Source organism: Daphnia pulicaria, chromosome 5 (assembly GCF_021234035.1).
Source record: "Daphnia pulicaria isolate SC F1-1A chromosome 5, SC_F0-13Bv2, whole genome shotgun sequence".
Lineage (NCBI taxonomy): Eukaryota > Metazoa > Arthropoda > Branchiopoda > Diplostraca > Daphniidae > Daphnia > Daphnia pulicaria.
The window spans coordinates 5,734,885-5,752,156 of record NC_060917.1 but is presented as its reverse complement, the minus strand read 5'-3'; the positions used below and the strand labels follow the sequence as shown (position 1 = coordinate 5,752,156).

General features: G+C 42.7%; 2 protein-coding genes across 2 annotated transcripts; both read right to left on the bottom strand.

Annotated features, from left to right (window-relative positions):
- Nucleotides 1–579: 579 nt before the first annotated feature.
- LOC124340852 (peroxidase-like) lies at nt 580–7,444 on the bottom strand. The gene is made up of 18 exons (XM_046793587.1): nt 7,329–7,444; nt 5,980–6,843; nt 4,736–5,912; nt 4,276–4,663; nt 3,893–4,187; nt 3,589–3,818; nt 3,475–3,520; nt 3,300–3,397; nt 3,205–3,234; nt 2,932–3,128; nt 2,628–2,868; nt 2,215–2,560; nt 1,987–2,143; nt 1,826–1,910; nt 1,667–1,755; nt 1,400–1,598; nt 1,234–1,336; nt 580–1,167 (listed from the first exon to the last, which is right to left on the bottom strand). Exons 4-18 carry the CDS (start codon nt 4,661–4,663, stop codon nt 846–848), a joined length of 2,826 nt encoding a protein of 941 aa, XP_046649543.1. The 5' UTR covers nt 4,736–5,912; nt 5,980–6,843; nt 7,329–7,444; the 3' UTR covers nt 580–845.
- Nucleotides 7,445–8,546: 1,102 nt separating this feature from the next.
- On the bottom strand, nt 8,547–10,520 carry LOC124340724 (peroxidase-like). Its single transcript, XM_046793333.1, has 10 exons — nt 10,500–10,520; nt 10,393–10,449; nt 10,189–10,321; nt 9,673–10,018; nt 9,456–9,612; nt 9,283–9,367; nt 9,132–9,220; nt 8,868–9,066; nt 8,705–8,807; nt 8,547–8,634 (listed from the first exon to the last, which is right to left on the bottom strand). Exons 1-10 carry the CDS (start codon nt 10,518–10,520, stop codon nt 8,547–8,549), a joined length of 1,278 nt encoding a protein of 425 aa, XP_046649289.1.
- Nucleotides 10,521–17,272: the final 6,752 nt, after the last annotated feature.

Genomic DNA, 17,272 nt, shown 5'->3' with positions numbered 1-17,272 from the left:
TCGCCTAAACGAGTCTAGACATGATGTACTGGGAAATTTTGTTCACCCTTCCCCTAGGTCTCCCATCTCCCCCCAAACAAATTACATTTAATTGGTTTTTGAAAAAAAGATCCAAGGTTGAACGGATCGGTGCGAACTAATAGATAACGATGGTACGGTCTGTAGCCCACCGTCCGGAAATATTCGGATTTTTTTAACGGTCCGGACTTGGCCGCATTGACAGTCTTATTAATGTTGGCGCATCAAGGGCAAGGCGTTTCCGGCTAAATATTTCGCAAATTTCTAATCCGGTTTGTGGGCACAGTAATTCAAATCAATTTCATCCATCAAAGACGAACAATGTAGTCAGCGATAAATTCAGAATGAAACTACCCCGGCAGCTGTTTTGATTATAACATTTCTGTTGCCATCAAATTTACCCGACTGAACTGATTTGCTTATTCTCAAGACTCCTCTGTGGAAAAAAAAAAATAATGAACCAAATTTAGAACTGAAAGGGAGAAACCACAATGACGAGGCTCTTTGGCCAAATCGACCAGTCATCGACGCTCCAGGAAAATTGATATAGCGACCAATGGATCAAACAACACTGCGTAATATTGGCTGGTGGACGAAAAACACATTGTAATTTTCTGGAAAAAAAAGGGAATGCGTGAAAATATTTTCTGATTGATAATATTCTAGTCATTATACTTTTGGTTTTGATTTTAAAAGGGAAATTCAAAATTCAAGGCAATAAAAAAGGGGGGGGGAGAAAATCATCAGAATCAAGAAACAGCAAGTTTGCAATATTTGACTGCGGGGATTTTTCCAAATGGTTGGAGTTGATAAATAATGAAAAGAAATCAAAATTTCTCTGGAACAAAGCCGCAAATGCCGCCGCTGAGATGGGCTCGATGGCGCCACGATGGGATGGTTTTCAGCGTACACCAGCCGTCGCTGGCCCAAAATGCGTTGCATCCTTTGGTCTCCTTGCACTTTTGGGCGCATTGGCCTCCGTCGGCCACTTGCTGGACGTAGCCAATGTCGTAACCGGGAAAGTCACAGTCGGGGAACCATTTGACGCCGTCTTCGGCCACATGCCAAGCAGAGTTTTTCACTTCTTTCCACGGGTAAAGGTTCATCCGGGGAATGGAGTCAAAGGACTCGCAATCCACAATGGGATTCCTAAATGAGACAAGAAAGACAATTGTGAATAATGTCTGACGCAATTACAGCCGATTATTAACTTACACTTCAGAGACAGATTTGAAAATGAGTGGCTGACTGGACAAGACGTTGCTGTTGTCACAGACGAGACGGGCGTAACTGATTTTCCGAATTTCATTCAATTGATCTAAATCAAAACCAATATTTAGAAGAAAAAAAAAACTAAATCTACAAAATTGTATCTTTATACCTTCCGTAAATGAGCCGGGCTGTCCGCCGAGATCGTAAAAGTAGCGGTCGCCCCGTTTCAGCCTCAAAAACTGGTCGGCGATGATGCAAGAAAAAGTGGGTCCAACCAAGGCACCTTCGGCTTTTTTCTCCGACACGGCAGCAATGAACAAATCAATATCGTCGACAGAGTCGTACAACAACTCGAATTTCTCAACCACCTGTTAATTAATCAGTTGCAAAATCACTTGCAAAATTAACGCAAAAGAGAAAGAAATTATTACAATACCGTTGGGGAAAGTAAATCGAGAAGATCGTGAAACTCTTTAGCGACTGGAAGGCCACACAAAGCACGATAAGCATTGTAGCCATCAAAACCTAATTCCAAACATATTGAGACGTCAGTCTCGATAATTCAATTATGACGCCAAGTGAAAATGTAGGATACCGTGATCACGACCGCGCTGAATGTTGAGCGACACTATATCCATGCCGAAGCCCTTGCCCTCCTCTTCGAACAAATGATTGGTCATCTATACAAGGTAGACCACGTAGAGTTGTAATTATACTTTTAAATGAGAATATAATTATTTAAGAACATGTGATTACCTCCTCGGTGAAATAGTTGTCGACACTTCGACTAGGGACTGTTGCCAAGGCGATGAGAAACTTGTCGACATTCCCAGGCGGGTAAACCTCTTGGGTTTTGAAAAAGTGTTGGCGTAGTAAAATGTCTTTCTCTTTTATTCGCTGCTGATTGATGAGACTGCAGAAAAACAAAACATGCAAGTCATCGGTCATAAAAATCGTTCAAGGATAATCGAGCACGAAACTTACTCTTGCCTTCCAGGAACCAGGGAGTGGCCGAAACGGAAAGCGGCGCCCGCAAATTCATTCAAAATCGACGGATTGACTTGGTCGTCGTAATCGCGGCTGAAACCTTTTTGAAGTGGCAACAGGCCGAGCTCCTGCATCTTCGATCGGCCGATAAGAGCTGGAAGAAATTCGTTGTAGATGACGTGATGCCATTGACCAATTAGGATGCGCCTAGTCTCCTGGTAGAGACGCTCGTCGTCCCAGTGCGGATTCAACTCGGCCAGTCCCTCCGCAACTCGGTTGTGTTCACGCAAAATGACGGTCTGCGTGATGGCCATGTACGGCGATACATTCACTCGATTGTCGCCTGCAGAAAATTGCCATTTGAATAAAAATCAAACCAATTGTTGACTTTGAATGTCTTGCCGCCTCACCTGCTTTAAAGCACCTGACCTCGGGCGGTGGATCAATTCCGGACACGGCCTTCGATAAGGCACAAGTGGAAATCTCAGGGCCGACATCGTCGGGAGGGAGCAAGTCCATTTGGTGGTGATAACCCTTGCGGAGTCGAGTCACATTTAAGGCGCCATTTTTGAACGTGCGGACCTCAAGGGCCACTTCTTCGCTGGAACCATAGACGGCCGATAAATCCAAGAAATGCGTATTTTGGTTCATCTAATAAAACCAACCGCTTGTTTTAAGTTGACGAAACTTTCTGAAAATCTAATTGAAACTGACCTGCTCTACATAACCAAGTCGACGGTCAGTTCTGCACGCGGGAGCGGAACGGGCAAATTGCATACAGCGCTGGCGAAACTTGGAGTAAAACGGGTCGTCCTTGGGAATTTCGACGGGGATACACTTGCCGTGAGCGTAGTCTTGTTCAGAAAGGAATAGCCCGTCGTCCGTGCAACAAGGGATCGGTGATCCGTCCGCTTTGTTAAATTGTGTAGAGTTGATTAGAAAAAATTGACTTTTTACTCTTACTTTAATTAATTATTCACAATTTACCTAGTTTGGCTTCGACAGTTTCCAACACATCTGTTAAACGAATCAATGGGGAATTTTTTATTAAAGATAATTCGATAAGGACGTGACTAGTTTACCGTGATCGACAAATTGGGCGAATTGCATCATCCAGGTGGTGTCCGTATCGCTGGGCGCCTCAATGTCACGGACCACCGATAGAGATATCACGCGGGGACTGTTTGGGATTTTTAAACAAACAAATGGCAATCATTTTATAGAGCAATTAAATAAAAATTCAGTTAAATTTCTTACGGTGGGAGTTCGCCACCATGTTTAGCCTGTCGGGGTATCCACAAGCCTGTGCCAAATAATTGCAACATCATGATTACACATTTTAATACTTTGAGCGTTTCAACACGTTAGTACCGTCGGCGTAATTTGGGGCGAGAGCCCGTTGGTATTGGGTTCTCGGCAGACCCCAGGGGACATGCCCAGGTGGATGAATGTTGTTGCAAATGCCCGTAATCGTTCGAAACGGGGAATTAAATGTCTTTAGATCGCAGTCCGGGAAAGTCGGACACGTTTTGGATATGACCGTGTCTTTCAGATCAAACCGGTTCAAAGCGCAGTGGACCTGCTCCGGCTTAATTCGATACCTGAAACCGTAAACAAGTAGCCAAATCTATCGCTCAATAATCAAAGCCAATTAAAAGTGATTTTAGTAAATTACCTTTTAACGAGTTGTTGGGCCGTGTAAACTCCGTACATTGAGCCGTTGCTAATTTTCACCGATTCGTTGGTCGAGTGAAAGAAGAGCCAACTGTGAGTGTGGCGATCTGATCCGGGTCTGACTCGGATGTTGTTGTCAAAGAGACGCTTCTCGGTGGCTTTGGCTGTACTCATCTGCAAGTTTCCCGCGTCGGCGGCTTCGTTGACAGCGACGATGTCGATACCTTCAACGTGAGCGTCCAATTTGTAGCCTTGCTGGCACAATCCCGGATTACTAAACGGCTTTCCGTGACGACCTGTCAAACATTTATAGTCATCCGCTCTATTAATTTTAAAAAGATTTCAACTTTGCTAATTTGTATCATTTGAAATATGGCGATTTACTGTTGAGGGGAAGATCCGGACAGCAGATGCCTTTCCCGTGTCCGTTTTCAAGTGTACAGCCAGTCCCCGGAGTCTTCCGGGCGAGATCGTACCAAACGGCGCAATCTTTTGCCGGGCGGCAATGCGATTCCAAACCGCCAATTTTGGGGCAATGAGCTGATCCCCCCGACGAGTATTTGCTGTAGCCTCCTCCCTGTTGATCAGCATCGTATGGGAATTTGGCATTTGCGACAGGGAAAATCGATTTGGCAGGATAATTAGGCCGTTCCGAGCGATAGTCAGGGTCTTCAAAATAAGTCGGTTGATAAGGGCAGTTCTGACTTGCAATCCCACCAATAATAAACAGCAGTCCCATCAGGAGCACTTCAATCAGCTTCCTCAACAACATCTTCAACAGGTCAAACATAAAAATTATTAAATTTTACGGTGTACTAAACTTAAAAAAAAAAATTCAACTTACTTAAATGAGATTGCATGCGAGTTGCGACGATAAGAAGTTGGGGTAGTTTCCCGTTTCGCGGTTTCGGACCGAATGAACTGTGTGTCGTCGTGAATCGCCTTTATTGTCCAATTTATAGTATGGGGGAAATTTCCCTATTTGGAGATTCACTTGTCGTCAAGTTTGGTCTGCCGATCTATTTTAGTCAAGGAGTTGTCACCCCGTTTCCCCAACTGAAACAGAAAAAAGAAACAGGAACATTGGAAAACAAGACCCGCTGGAATCCATCTCCGCCCCCTTTTTTTTCTTCCCAAGAAAAATCCGCCACGCAACATAATCGATATGGTTGACTTTTGACAAAAGGCCTTTCGATTCCAGTCCCCCATTTTATCCAGACAATTAACACCGATGGCTTTTTTCTTTTACTCCTGTGCACTTCCAATAACGGGATTGCGTATACTTGAACCCAAATAACTGTAATTCGATTATGGTTGTGAAATAAGATGCAAATAGAACCGACTGAGCAAAGGAATCGGTTGAATGCAAATTAAGGGCGTGGACGTCGCATTGACGACCGTTAAAAGAGAAAAACAATTCAACAGCGGCATCCCCATCGGAATAGAAATGAGATAAGACCTAAACCGGTAAAAAGGATTGCAAGTCACTTGACGACGAACACACACAAAGCATCGACTTTCATTTGGTTTTAATTGTAAAAAAGAGCGGGCGACTCAAAAGGAAACTGCTGCTCTTATTTGATCTCTCCTTAAAAGAAAATCAGCCAATAAATTATTTGAAAATGTTTTATTCAACTTACTTATTGGCAATCGCATGTCAAGAATTAGATCTTAGTAAGCAATGTCATTTCTTTAACTTTTCGAGCTTTTTCTTTGCTGATGGACTCAGCAGTCGATTTGGCGGAACTACTAGACGTGCCAACTTGCCAAACATGTACGGATAGTGTTGAATGTTGCGCTCATTAAAATCCGGATACTCTTTGAAATGAGGATCCAAGTAATAACGGTGACCTGTTAGCAAGTGCATCGTGTCGTAATTCTGGTCCCAGTTTGGCCATTCCTTGGATTCGTAGAGTTCATCCATCAGCTGAGCGACGCCGAGCCGCAACTTGACACGGTGCATCAATTCCGGCTGCTTGTAAAGGATCTCGACTGTCGGGCGCTCGCCGGCATTGTAATACCTGTTGTGATAATCAATCTGCACTTTCACATAAGGGACTCCAATTAATTAGAACTAAATATAATTACCATGAATTGGGGTTGTATTTTCGGTAGCAATCCAGCCAGAGTGGCAGGAAGCGTGCTTTTCGATGGGCAATAATCACCTGACTGCCGATGAACTGACTTTCGTCCCAACCCATGGCTATTTCGTATTTCCTGTAGGCGTTGAGATTGTGAACGACGTAGACGTCGTTGTCCAAGTAAATGCCACCGTACTTCATCATAATCTGAATGCGGGCAACGTCGGAGCCGTGGAAGAGTCCCCAGTCCTCGCTGAGCGGCTGGCCGTAAATCTCCTTGGGCAATTCCATCGGCTGGATGACGATGCGGCTGTACAAATCCCGTTCGCTTTTCCGGATCCACTGCCAGTAGATGCCGGTAAAGTGAATCTCTTTGACGTTCGTGTGCAGGTAAATGCGGTCGGGTTTCTGAGCCAGGTACGCCGAGCGCAAACAGATGTAGTCTACGAAACTGAATTTGGTGACGTTGAATCGAATGTAATGAATAATGTTGGGAACAATCAAACGTCCGTCGAAAGTCCGGCCCGTCTCGTTGTCGAACCCGCCAAAGAAAAAGTCTGCCGATTCCGTCATTGCCGGACCGGCGAGTCCAAAAGGCGATTCGAGTAGTGCGTTCAAATCGCTGGACGAAGTGGTGGCAGTCTCGTTCCATCTTTCGATATCGTTGTAAATTGCTCGAAAGAAGGTGAAATTCATGTAGAGAAGAAAGGAAATGGCGAGAGCGAAGTAGACTAGATTTTTTCGATTCCGCATTTTTCCCTCTTGTTCAGTCGTCGATTGAATTCCAATTAGATTTAAGGTGTCACAGCCCACAGCGTGATTTATTCACACGCCTGCATAATAGAAAACAATCCGGGAATTCACAATAGATCTAAGAGATAAAAAGAGAAATTAAATCGTCTATAGAGTTTGACACAAAAGAAAACACAAGTAATTTCGAAATACTGGTCCTCTCGGGAAACAATTGAAACAAAAACGTGAGTTTCTTTTCAATTCCACGGTCGGTCGTGTGACATGGCTGAATGGACACAATAATCTATTGTTGCGGATTGATAGTTTTAGTGCCCATTATTTATTTACAGCCTGCCCATAGAAGCTATCTTTACTGCCCCACTGTGTAGAGCGTGAAAGGCTTATTGATACGAAATTCTCATCAAACTATCCCAAAGGCGTTTAGAGCGTAGAAAACGAGCGCATGGTGTCGCAACAAACCTTGAGGTTTTCGCAATTGTGTGAAAAGTGTAGCGACCGACCGTATACATTCACGCACCGTGAATCGCAACAATATGATTCGCGGTTTGGAGGCTATTCACAGCAGCAACTTTATAAAAGCATGTTCTATAAATCAAAACTGACTTATGACCGAGTGTTGGACGTATTGTTAGTTTTTACTGGCGTTTCACGAGCGATTTGAACTATTCAAAAAGGAAAAGGGAAACAAAAGCTGTTGTTCGACTTGCGACGCTTGACTAAGTGAATTCAGTTTTGACTCTCGTATTTATACTTTACCTCAGCCTTGATTGACTTTTGAAGATGAATGTTTCATTTAATTTTTGACTTTTCAAGTACAAACTGATGGCAGTCCAATGTTAAGAAATCAGCAAGTTCCCATGGACATCGGCTGAAATGATCACGTCCTTCGCTCAAGTCGGTTGAAATTTGCATTTCAAAGGGAAAGATGCAAATGCGTATCGCAATGTACTGCTAAAAAATGTAGAAATACATGCCGAGAAATGTAAAATTAGAACAGGAAGCTTGTTTCGCACACACAAGAAAAAGTAACTGTCTGGTATACTTCATTGCAAATATCTATTGAATTATTATCTCACCATGTCTATACCAGATAACTGGATCGGGCCCGCGTCTGTTACCGATATTCACAACCGCAGCAATTCTCGTGTGTAAGTAGAGATAGATTCTAGGTGTAGAAGTAGATGATGAAGAAGCGGCGACCGCTGTTCAGAAATTCCGTCCTGTACCTAACGTTTCGGTTCTCAAACAAGAATGTTACACACCAGGTAAAACTGAAATGCCCATCATGTGTCGAAGAGAACGATGTGTTGGTGTCTGTCGTGAGCTGACATTGTGTTCAGACTTGTGTTTGATATGTGGGTTACGCGGCGAAACCGATTACGTGCTTGGTTGCATTTGGGTGATGAATGTTACGCACACATGGAACTACGTAACTATTTTTTCCTGGTGTGAATAAGAATACTATAATTAGGATCTCACCAATCGTATCGAAAACCGCGTCCCGAGTGAAAACCATATGGAGCCACACCAGTCTATCAAGTTATTAATAGTAGGATGAATATTATCGGTTATTGAGGATGACGGGTTCCGCGGCCTTAACGCCCCCTAATTTCCGAAGACCTAGAGTCCCTAGAGACCTAGACAGTCAGAAATAGAGACTCCGTGTTGCATATGCTTAGTTGGTATGGTCATATATATAATATTGGTCATTGTCGTTAACGACAATGACCAATGAAGTTGTTACATTAATCGGTACACTTTGATACCAAAATTGAAACGGTATCCTTGTCGGCCAAGCGTAGAACTAGTCTTTTCTATTTTTTAGCCTTTTTTTCCGGGAAACTCTTTCCACGCTTGAAGACTAACGTGAGAAATAGAATTAGTCGACTTGCAATCAACGATCGGGTTCCTATAAAACAAAGTCAATTCCAATTAAAGGGGTTAGTTAATGAGCGATTGAGATATTAATAGTAGCTTACACGGCAGAGACCGACTTGAAAACTAATGGCTGAGTTAACTGGACGAGGCTGTTGTCACACACGAGACGAGCGAAACTGGTTTTTCTTATCTCTTCCAATTGTTCTAAATTTTGAAATCATTAGGAACTGGATGTGAATTTCATGCATTTATATTTGTATATACTTTCAGTGAACGAGCCGGACTGACCACCGAGATCGTAAAAGTAGCGATCACCCCGTTTCAACCTCAAAAACTGGTCGGCGATGATACACTGGAAAGTGGGGCCTACCACGGCGCCTTTGGCCGGCCGTTCGGACACTCCGGCAATGTATAGATCAACATCTTCCACAGAGGCGTACAAATATTTCAATTTGTTGACAGTCTGCCAAAACAAGACGAAGAGGAATTGCCGTACACAATTTAATTGGATTATTTGAATTGTTGTACCTGCCGGGGAATGAGGTCGATAAGACCGTCAAAGTCTTTGGAGCGAGGCAGTCCGCAATTGGCGCGATAGGAATTGTAGCCAGGCAGACCTGAATACAAGAGAAACTATAAAACCTAATATTCGATATGTAATACGGACAGAAAATGGTACCGTGACCACGTCCACGTTGAATGTTGAGCGACAACAAATCCATTCCGTAACTCTTGCCCTCCTTTTCGAACAAATGATTGGTGAGCTGAAGTGCAGTTATGACAATAATCACGAAAAAACAGAAACGTTGAACACCTTTGAGGGCTATCAAGTGGGAAAAGAAAAAGTTTCACCTCTTCGGTAAAGACGTTGTCAACTTTCTGGTCGGGCTGAGTAGCCAAACCGATGAGGAACTTGTCCAGATTGCCGGGTGTGTAAAGCGATTGCGTCTTGAAGAAATGGTGAAGCAACTGGACTGAGCCCGTCTTTTTCCTCTTCAAATCGTACAAACTGGGCAAAAGAAACTCGTGTGAACCAGTTTGAAAGAGATAAACAATGTAGGAATATTACTAATACTGGCCTTGAATTAGAGAGTGGCCAAAACGGAATGCAGCGGCGGCAAATTCATTCAAAATAGACGGATTGGCGTTTTCGTCGTAATCGCGACTAAATCCTTTTTGTAGTGGCAACAGGAAAAGCTCCTGCATCTTCTCCCGGCCGATAACGACGGGCAGCCATTCGTTGTAGGTGATGTGCTGCATTTGAGCCGCCAGAATGCGCCTGGCTTCCTGGTAGAGACGCTCGTCATTCCAGTGCGGATTCAAATCGGCCAGCAAAGCAACGAGTCGGTTGTGTTGACGTAGAAAAACGGTGTGCGTAACGGCTAAATTCGGAGTCACGGACGATCGCCCATCTCCTAAATGAATAAATCAAAAACATTTTGTCATGCAGCTGTCCAGAAATCACGTTAACCGTTTAGGAGAGGGTGTTACTAATGTGACGTGTAAGACGATGGTGAGGCGTGGGATTGGTGATGAAAACCAGGAAAATTTGCATGATTTGGTTTATGGACACTGTTCGGCTCACCTGCTTTGAAGCATTTCACATGAGCGGATGGCTCCTTCCCGGTTACTCCTTCGACAGGGCGCAAGATGAAATTCCTGTTCCCGAGGCCTCGTCGTATGGCAGAAAGTCTAGCCCCACAGGCTTTACTGGGTGGCCAGAATTAATTTCTATTTGGGAAGTGACATTGAGGGAGCCTTTTTTGTGCGTCCGCAACTCACGCGCTACCTTGGCGTCCGAGCCGTACACGTTCGAAAGGTCCAACAAATGAGGTTTGTCATTCATCTGATAATGGACAAAGAAAAATGAGAAATTGTTCAGGATCACCTGATCACCTGATCCAGGATCACCCACATTTGGCCATTTGTTTCCCGACGAGTTTAAACGGCGACGTGAACGTCATCACGACAATTCGATTCGCTCTTTTGGGCCGCTGTCAGAAAGGGCCGAGACAAAAGATGATTCCGAGCGTTAACTCAACAACCAACGAACAAAAAATCCTTCCCAAAATGTACGGGCTGGATTAAAATAAAAAGCACAGGGGGAAGGTTTAGGAAAGGCACGATTAACTTTGGATGTCACGCGGTTCCACTTTTTTTTCCTTCTCCTTCCTCGAGCATGAAATGTTATTTGCTGCCTCTTTTGTCCGGTCCCCACTGTGCATACACACGTTTATATAAATATCTGATGTCTTTTAAATAGTTATCGTTTTGATTTATTTCTCCTTTTTCTCGGCTCGGCTGGGGCCATCACGACCCGAGTCGGCCAGCCCAACAGGGGATGCAATGCCGAGTGATTGAAGAGATGCCCAGGGAAAGAAAGAAGAAAAAGGTGGATAAACATTTCCAATCAGCATCTTGTGTTACAAGGGGGTAGATGTCTATAGGGGCGTTTTTTCTTTTTCTTTCCCAGCGCACCCCGCCCTTCTTCCAACCTTCACATCCATTTTTCGAATTGGATGAAGGCCTCGAAAAAATATCAAAAAGAGATGAGCCCCAACCATTTACTAAATCATCCATCTCCCCATGAATTATAGAATGAAATTGGCTTCTACACACCCCAGGAAAACTAATAATCAAACTCTTTTTTCTTTTCTTTCTCCACTAACTAACGAATCGGTAATCGGTTGCCCAGTGTTTGTACAAGACGCACAGCATTTTACGGCCAACTAGAGAGGCGGCGGGCAAGGGGGTGAAAAAAGAGGAATGTGTTTTTACGCGAGTTCACATCATCGATGATGTGCGTGATGTTGGTTGTCGCCTGGCAGCGAGCCTTTTGAGCAGAGACAAAACATCGGCCCAAACTTCTTTTTTAGTTGTTGTTGGAAATCAATTATCAGTCAATAAGGACAAAATGGAATGTGAGGAAACCTGAGAAGATGTGCTGATTAATTCACAACAACGGCAAGAATCCTGAAAAGTGTTGAGGAATAACAGCTGCTCCATCATCTTCTCTCGACTAAGACTCTTGGGGGGGCTTTGAACGGATGCGGAATGCGGTTGATCCTTCTACAACAACAACAACAAGAGGCCGAGAGTTCTGTGACTTGTCAAAAGTTTGAGAAACGGATGTTGTGTCATTAGCGGGGCCTGGAAAAAAACCTTTGGGATCACAATCCATTAGGTGTGAACACACTTCAAGTGTTGTGTGTGTGGAATCAAAAGCGCATTAATTACACGAGTTGGCAGTGCACCTCAGACTGGGGATATTTACTATTTCATCCTGCGGCCACTAGAACTGGAGCAAAGAAATGGGGGGGGGGGGTCGCACAGCAACTGTCGCGTTGGCATAGACTACAACATCCATCTGTAAGAGTCTACACGGCGTGTGCATCTTGTCTCTTACGGGAATGAATATTCGAATAATGCGTTTTGCTCACAATGTAACGTTTTATTGTGTATAGTCAGAAACTACAATTGATGGGACAGATAACTAATGAAGGGGAAGAATAATAAACGAGGAGACAATACCTTTACTCGGATGTAGTTAGTTGGAATCGGCGTTACGGCACAACACAACACAGCTTAAATACGAATACAAGATAGCTTTCAATACCAAATACAATTAGAGCCGGGTCGTTTTAGGAACACCCGGTCACTTGAACTAAGAAGAGGATCTGCTTGTGGAGAGAAGAATATCGCACCCTTTTATATGAGAAGAGTGGGGTTGCGACATAGTATAAGGAAAACTATAGCAAAAGGTATCCCATAGAAAACCCACCCCCGGGTGAGTTGACAGTTCTGTCAACTCACTTAATTGAGGTTTAAAGAGTATTTAATTGGGGTAAAAGGGGCTTGAAATATGCGTGGAGGACGCGTAATTTATGCATGGGGATGCAATCTAAGAAGGGTAAAGAACCGCGGCGTCGGCAGCAAGGGAAAAGGGGTTGCACCGGAAGCAGTACAGGTGTGATGCGTCATCATAGCCCTAGGCCATTGACGCAAACGCCGTTCTATTACACATCACTTTGGACACGCCGAGCGCCAGCACCACAACGCGCATCACCCTTGGTGTGCGCTGGTACAGACAAGACACACGCGGGCATGAAATGGGCCAGACCAGATTAGGAAAGAAGAAAAAAAGAAGGAAATAAACAAGACCCTTTTGGGGATATCTATCGCAGTTATAAGACCAGGGGGTAAAATACTACCCCCCGACAACACACACAGAAAAAGGCAGCGAGGCCAAAAAGTAAGCACGTTCCATCCGTTTTCTTGTTGGTAGCCGTTGTAGGAATCCTTGTTAATAATATTGTTAATAGTTTTCAATAGTGATTTCTTAGCTCATTAGTATAAAGAATCAACGGGAAATGTGAGATTACAATTTTTTTTATCAGGTTTAATTATCATTAAGGTTATGTTATCATTTCTTTTCAGACTTTATTCAGTCTAGCGAATAAGTATGTAGTTGGTGTTAATGTTGTTTCAAATAATGATCAATGAATATGCTAAGAATGATTTTACAATAATTGATGAATGAAAGATGGCATTCCGGAAGTTGTTGAAAACTTTTCGTTTTTTTGAAAAATGAACTAGACAGCATGGAAGTCATCCCAGCGAATAGTGTCAAAATTCGGCAGTGGTAGTGATAGACAGGTAGATGGGATGCGGTATTAATTAAAGACTAACATCAGCCCACTTTCGGCTGTGCACTGATATTAATACCCATTTTAATTTTTGTTAAGATAGATTTTGAAAACTGATATCTGATCTAAAGACTGATTGACTGTGATTGTAGGGGAGACCGGGGCGAAATTTTGTCTGCCGTCTTTGTTATGATTTCTGACAAACTAGATACATTTTAAAATTTCTGTTTGTTCTATATTGTTAAGCTACATCTTGGCTACCCACTTATTTTTTCTTGCATGTTGAAAGTGAAAAATAAATGAGATATCAAAGAAACATAAGTAAGCTTTTTTTTACTCGGTCTGAACTCGACCGAAAAAAGACGGGGTAAAATGGAACAAACCCCGGGGTAAAATCGAACGCCATTTTTCTCAGCAACGGCTCAATAAAATCTATTGAAAAACCTATAGAAAAATAGAACATTCATTAATCTTCAAGATTATTACTATTTTTGTTAAAAAAAAGGAAATTATTCTTGAGTAATCATTGTTTAAAAGTGGCACTATTTTTTCTTCGATTTTTTTTTTCTGTTTTCTGGTTGTTCTTACTTATCCCCGCCTATTTCCGCTAGTCATTTGTTTTTGACACTGTCCCGCCCCTTATGTTCGAGAAAGAAGGAGGGCTTAAATTTCAATGCGTCAAAATTTGTTGTCTGTTTCTTGTTGCTGAATTTCTGCATTTTCAGTTGGTGTAATATTTGTTTGGCTGTTCTGAAGCTCTGAAATACTATTTGTGTTTTCACATAATTATTTAGGTAAATATATTGGTGCCAAACATTTAAAAGTTCACCTCTAATTCTTTCGATTGTAGATGAGAAACTTTAAAAGAAAAACTGAGAAGGTTCCCCTGTCACTAATCATTGATGCTGTCAACAATTTGAAAAGAAATGAAGGAAAATGAAGAATTCGACGTACTGCCAAATTGTAAAATATTAAGGTCACTACGCTTTTCAATCATTATCATAGATTGAAACATCTTGGAATGCTTCCTGCAACATTTGTTCCCCCCATGTATCACAAGACAGTTATGCACGATGAACAAGAAGAAGAACTTGTATGTTATCTGAAAAACTCTGCTCAGCGCAATCATGGACTAAGTCCAATTCAAATTCGTCGTCTTGTTTACACCTTTGCTCGAGCAAAAAATTTGAAGTGCCCAAAGAGCTGGGCAAAAAACGAATGTGCTGGACCAGACTGGTACACAGGCTTTATGAAGAGACATCAGAGATTATCTTTAAGGCAGCCAGAGGCAACTAGCCAAGCACGGGCTGCTGGATGCAACTATGTCGCTGTTCATGGATTTCAACAAGAGTTTCAGCAAATAATGGCTGTCAAAAGATTTCCTGCACACCGTTTGTTTAATGGTAATGAAACAAGTACTCCAACAGTTCTTGCACCTATAAAAGTTGTGGCCGAACGGGGAGTAAAACAAGTGAGTATATTTATGCTTTTTGAATATTTTCACTCTCCTTTCATCGTCAAAGTAACAGTTTGTTTCTGTTTATAAGGTAATGCAAACTACTTCTGCTGAAAAAGGACAGAACGTTACGATGCTTGCATTTTGCAATGCTGCAGGTGGCTACATACCACCTATTTTCTTATTTCCCCTGAAAAAAGAAAATCCAAAAAGTTTAAACGGTTGCATTGCAGGTAGTTTTGGTTTGTTTAACGGCAGTGGATGGATGGACGGTGAAAATTTTCTTAAGTCGTTGCAGCACTTTCAAAAGCATGTGAAAAGTTGCGAAGCTGATCCATTTTTACTCTTGGTTGACAACCATTCAAGTCATTTGGATTACGCTGTAGTGAAGTACTGCAAGGAAAACTTCATAACATTGTTAACATTCCCTCCCCACTGCTCTCACGTACTTCAACCGGAAGACGTCGGAATTTATGGCCCATTCAAAAATTACTTTGCTGCCGAACAACAAGAATGGCTGAGAACCCATCCAGGTCAACGCATCACTATTCATCACATTGCTGAACTGTCTAGAAATCCATTTTTGAGAGCTTTCACTCCTATTAACATTGTTTCATCATTCGAAAAGACGGGTATTCATCCATTTAAGGAGTTTCTTCCTGATGATGTTCTATTACATGTTTGTATATTTTTTTACGTTACGTTATTACCTCCAATGGTTTCAATCTTGGTCTTTTGCAACCTGCAACTTCAATAAACGAAGCTCATCTTGTATTTGCTGCACGCGAATTTTGGCGGCGACTGGACGTTCTCTTGGTTGGAATTTTTGAATGTCGACTCGCGTCACAGTTACGTGAGCGTTGGCCATTCGAGCCACTTCCTTCTATGCAAGTCGAAAAGTTATAAACAAAGTCATGTTACAGAAGAACAGAAAAGAAATTCACGTTTTTTTTAAATTAAAGTCATTGAATGCTTACAGTGGTAAAAGTGAACCGGAATTTTCCCGAATTGGAATGTTCGGCGACGTCATTAGTGACTCCATGGTCGAATTCCATTGCAACAATCTGTTCCTGGTTGCTGGCCAAAGATGGAAATTCCGCCGTCATTTGCGGCAAAACAACAAGAGGATCGACAAATTCTGCATCAATATTTTCCTAAATAACAAAATGATCATAAATTTCAAGTAATATAAATTGTGAAGTGTGTGAACCAGAGATAAGGAGATGACCAAATCAATGGGAGAGCCAGCAGTCGACGCTGCCCCATTTATTCACCCCACCAGAACCCACCCACAAACTCTCTCCCTACCACCCTTCGCGCTACGCTAGCGCCCCTACCGACCACTGCCCGTAACATAGTCGGCAACGGCGGCACCCTTTAAGTTTAAAGGGGGGAAGCTCCGTTTAAACAAGATGAAGGGGGGAAGCTCCGTCTTCGGAGAATTCTTGTTACCGCACAACGAACATCCATTTTGACCTTGGTTTTATAAAATGTAAAATGTGAGCCGGTTCACTGTTATCTAACATAAATTATTTTAGTTTAAGTGTTGCATTCGCAGCAGTCAGATGCCTTCTCTTTGTAGTGCAATTTATTGTATTTCGAAGCGCAGTGACCCAAATGTTTCGTTCTTTACCTTTCCCAAGGAGGAAATTCGACGTTCGATATGGCTTAAATTCTGCCCACCGGGTTTCATGCCCAAAAAAAGTTCAGTGTTGTGTACTTTACACTTTAACAAAAACGACATCCCATAGACGACAAAACCGCTTACTCGATCCAGTAACATTGGATGTCAGATTGTCGCAAGCAGGTGAACAGATAGTTCTCATTAATGTTTCGGTTTATCGTTGAATATGTGTACGTTGGTGTACGTTGAATGAGTGATAACTGCTTATTCAATAGAACTTATTGGGTCCGTTATAGATACCAGTTTAGCGAATAGCAGTTCGAAACGTCTCTTGTTTGAAGAAACTCTTGTAGAAGTGAATAACAACTCACCAACTAAGAGAACTGAAACTGAAATGAAAATTTTCCGAAATATGTAATGTGTCAACTTACCAATCTGTCAACCTCGTAGACTGTGTAGGGCTGCTCACTAGCAGGGTTGCATAACCTTTTTTCCCGGTGTTGCTGCTGGACGGGAAGAGGCGGAGTGGTGTTTTCCGACGGAAGAACACGTACTGCTAAAGAGGGGGCGTAAACAATGACACTTGCTCTCTGCGGAACTGCAACATCTATAATGGGAAAAAAAATGAATGATGCAAACTGAAACATGTTGCTTAAATAATATATGATGTTACTTGTCGTTGTGGTCGTCGGCTTAAGTGTTACAGGAAAACGCATTGTTCGGCAGGGAAGTAGCGTGTCAGAGTTACCTTACCGAATTAGATGAATGAATAAAGATGACACTGAATTGAGATTGCTCGACCTGACTTTTATTGAGACTGACTCGATTGATTGATACAGAAAGACAGAGAGGGCCCGACCCCCTCTGGAACATTACATTGACACCAGGGGGGGGGGGGAGGGCACAAGGAATAAATGCAGTCAGGCGGGTGACAAGGGGCCAC

What these genes read in the sequence shown, in the direction of transcription:
- LOC124340724 (XM_046793333.1), bottom strand. Translation starts at nt 10,520, where the DNA reads ATGTGGGTGATCCTGGATCAG. An exon ending in TGTGGGTGATCCTGGATCAG is followed by an intron (nt 10,450 to 10,499) that starts GTGATCAGGTGA and finishes GTCCATTATCAG; the next exon opens with ATGAATGACAAACCTCATTT. An exon ending in TCGACCTCATTCCCCGGCAG is followed by an intron (nt 9,067 to 9,131) that starts GTACAACAATTC and finishes TTGTTTTGGCAG; the next exon opens with ACTGTCAACAAATTGAAATA.
- LOC124340852 (XM_046793587.1), bottom strand. Translation starts at nt 4,663, where the DNA reads ATGTTGTTGAGGAAGCTGATTGAAGTGCTCCTGATGGGACTGCTGTTT. An exon ending in GGTCAGGTGCTTTAAAGCAG is followed by an intron (nt 2,561 to 2,627) that starts GTGAGGCGGCAA and finishes AATTTTCTGCAG; the next exon opens with GCGACAATCGAGTGAATGTA. An exon ending in GCCCGGCTCATTTACGGAAG is followed by an intron (nt 1,337 to 1,399) that starts GTATAAAGATAC and finishes GTTTTGATTTAG; the next exon opens with ATCAATTGAATGAAATTCGG.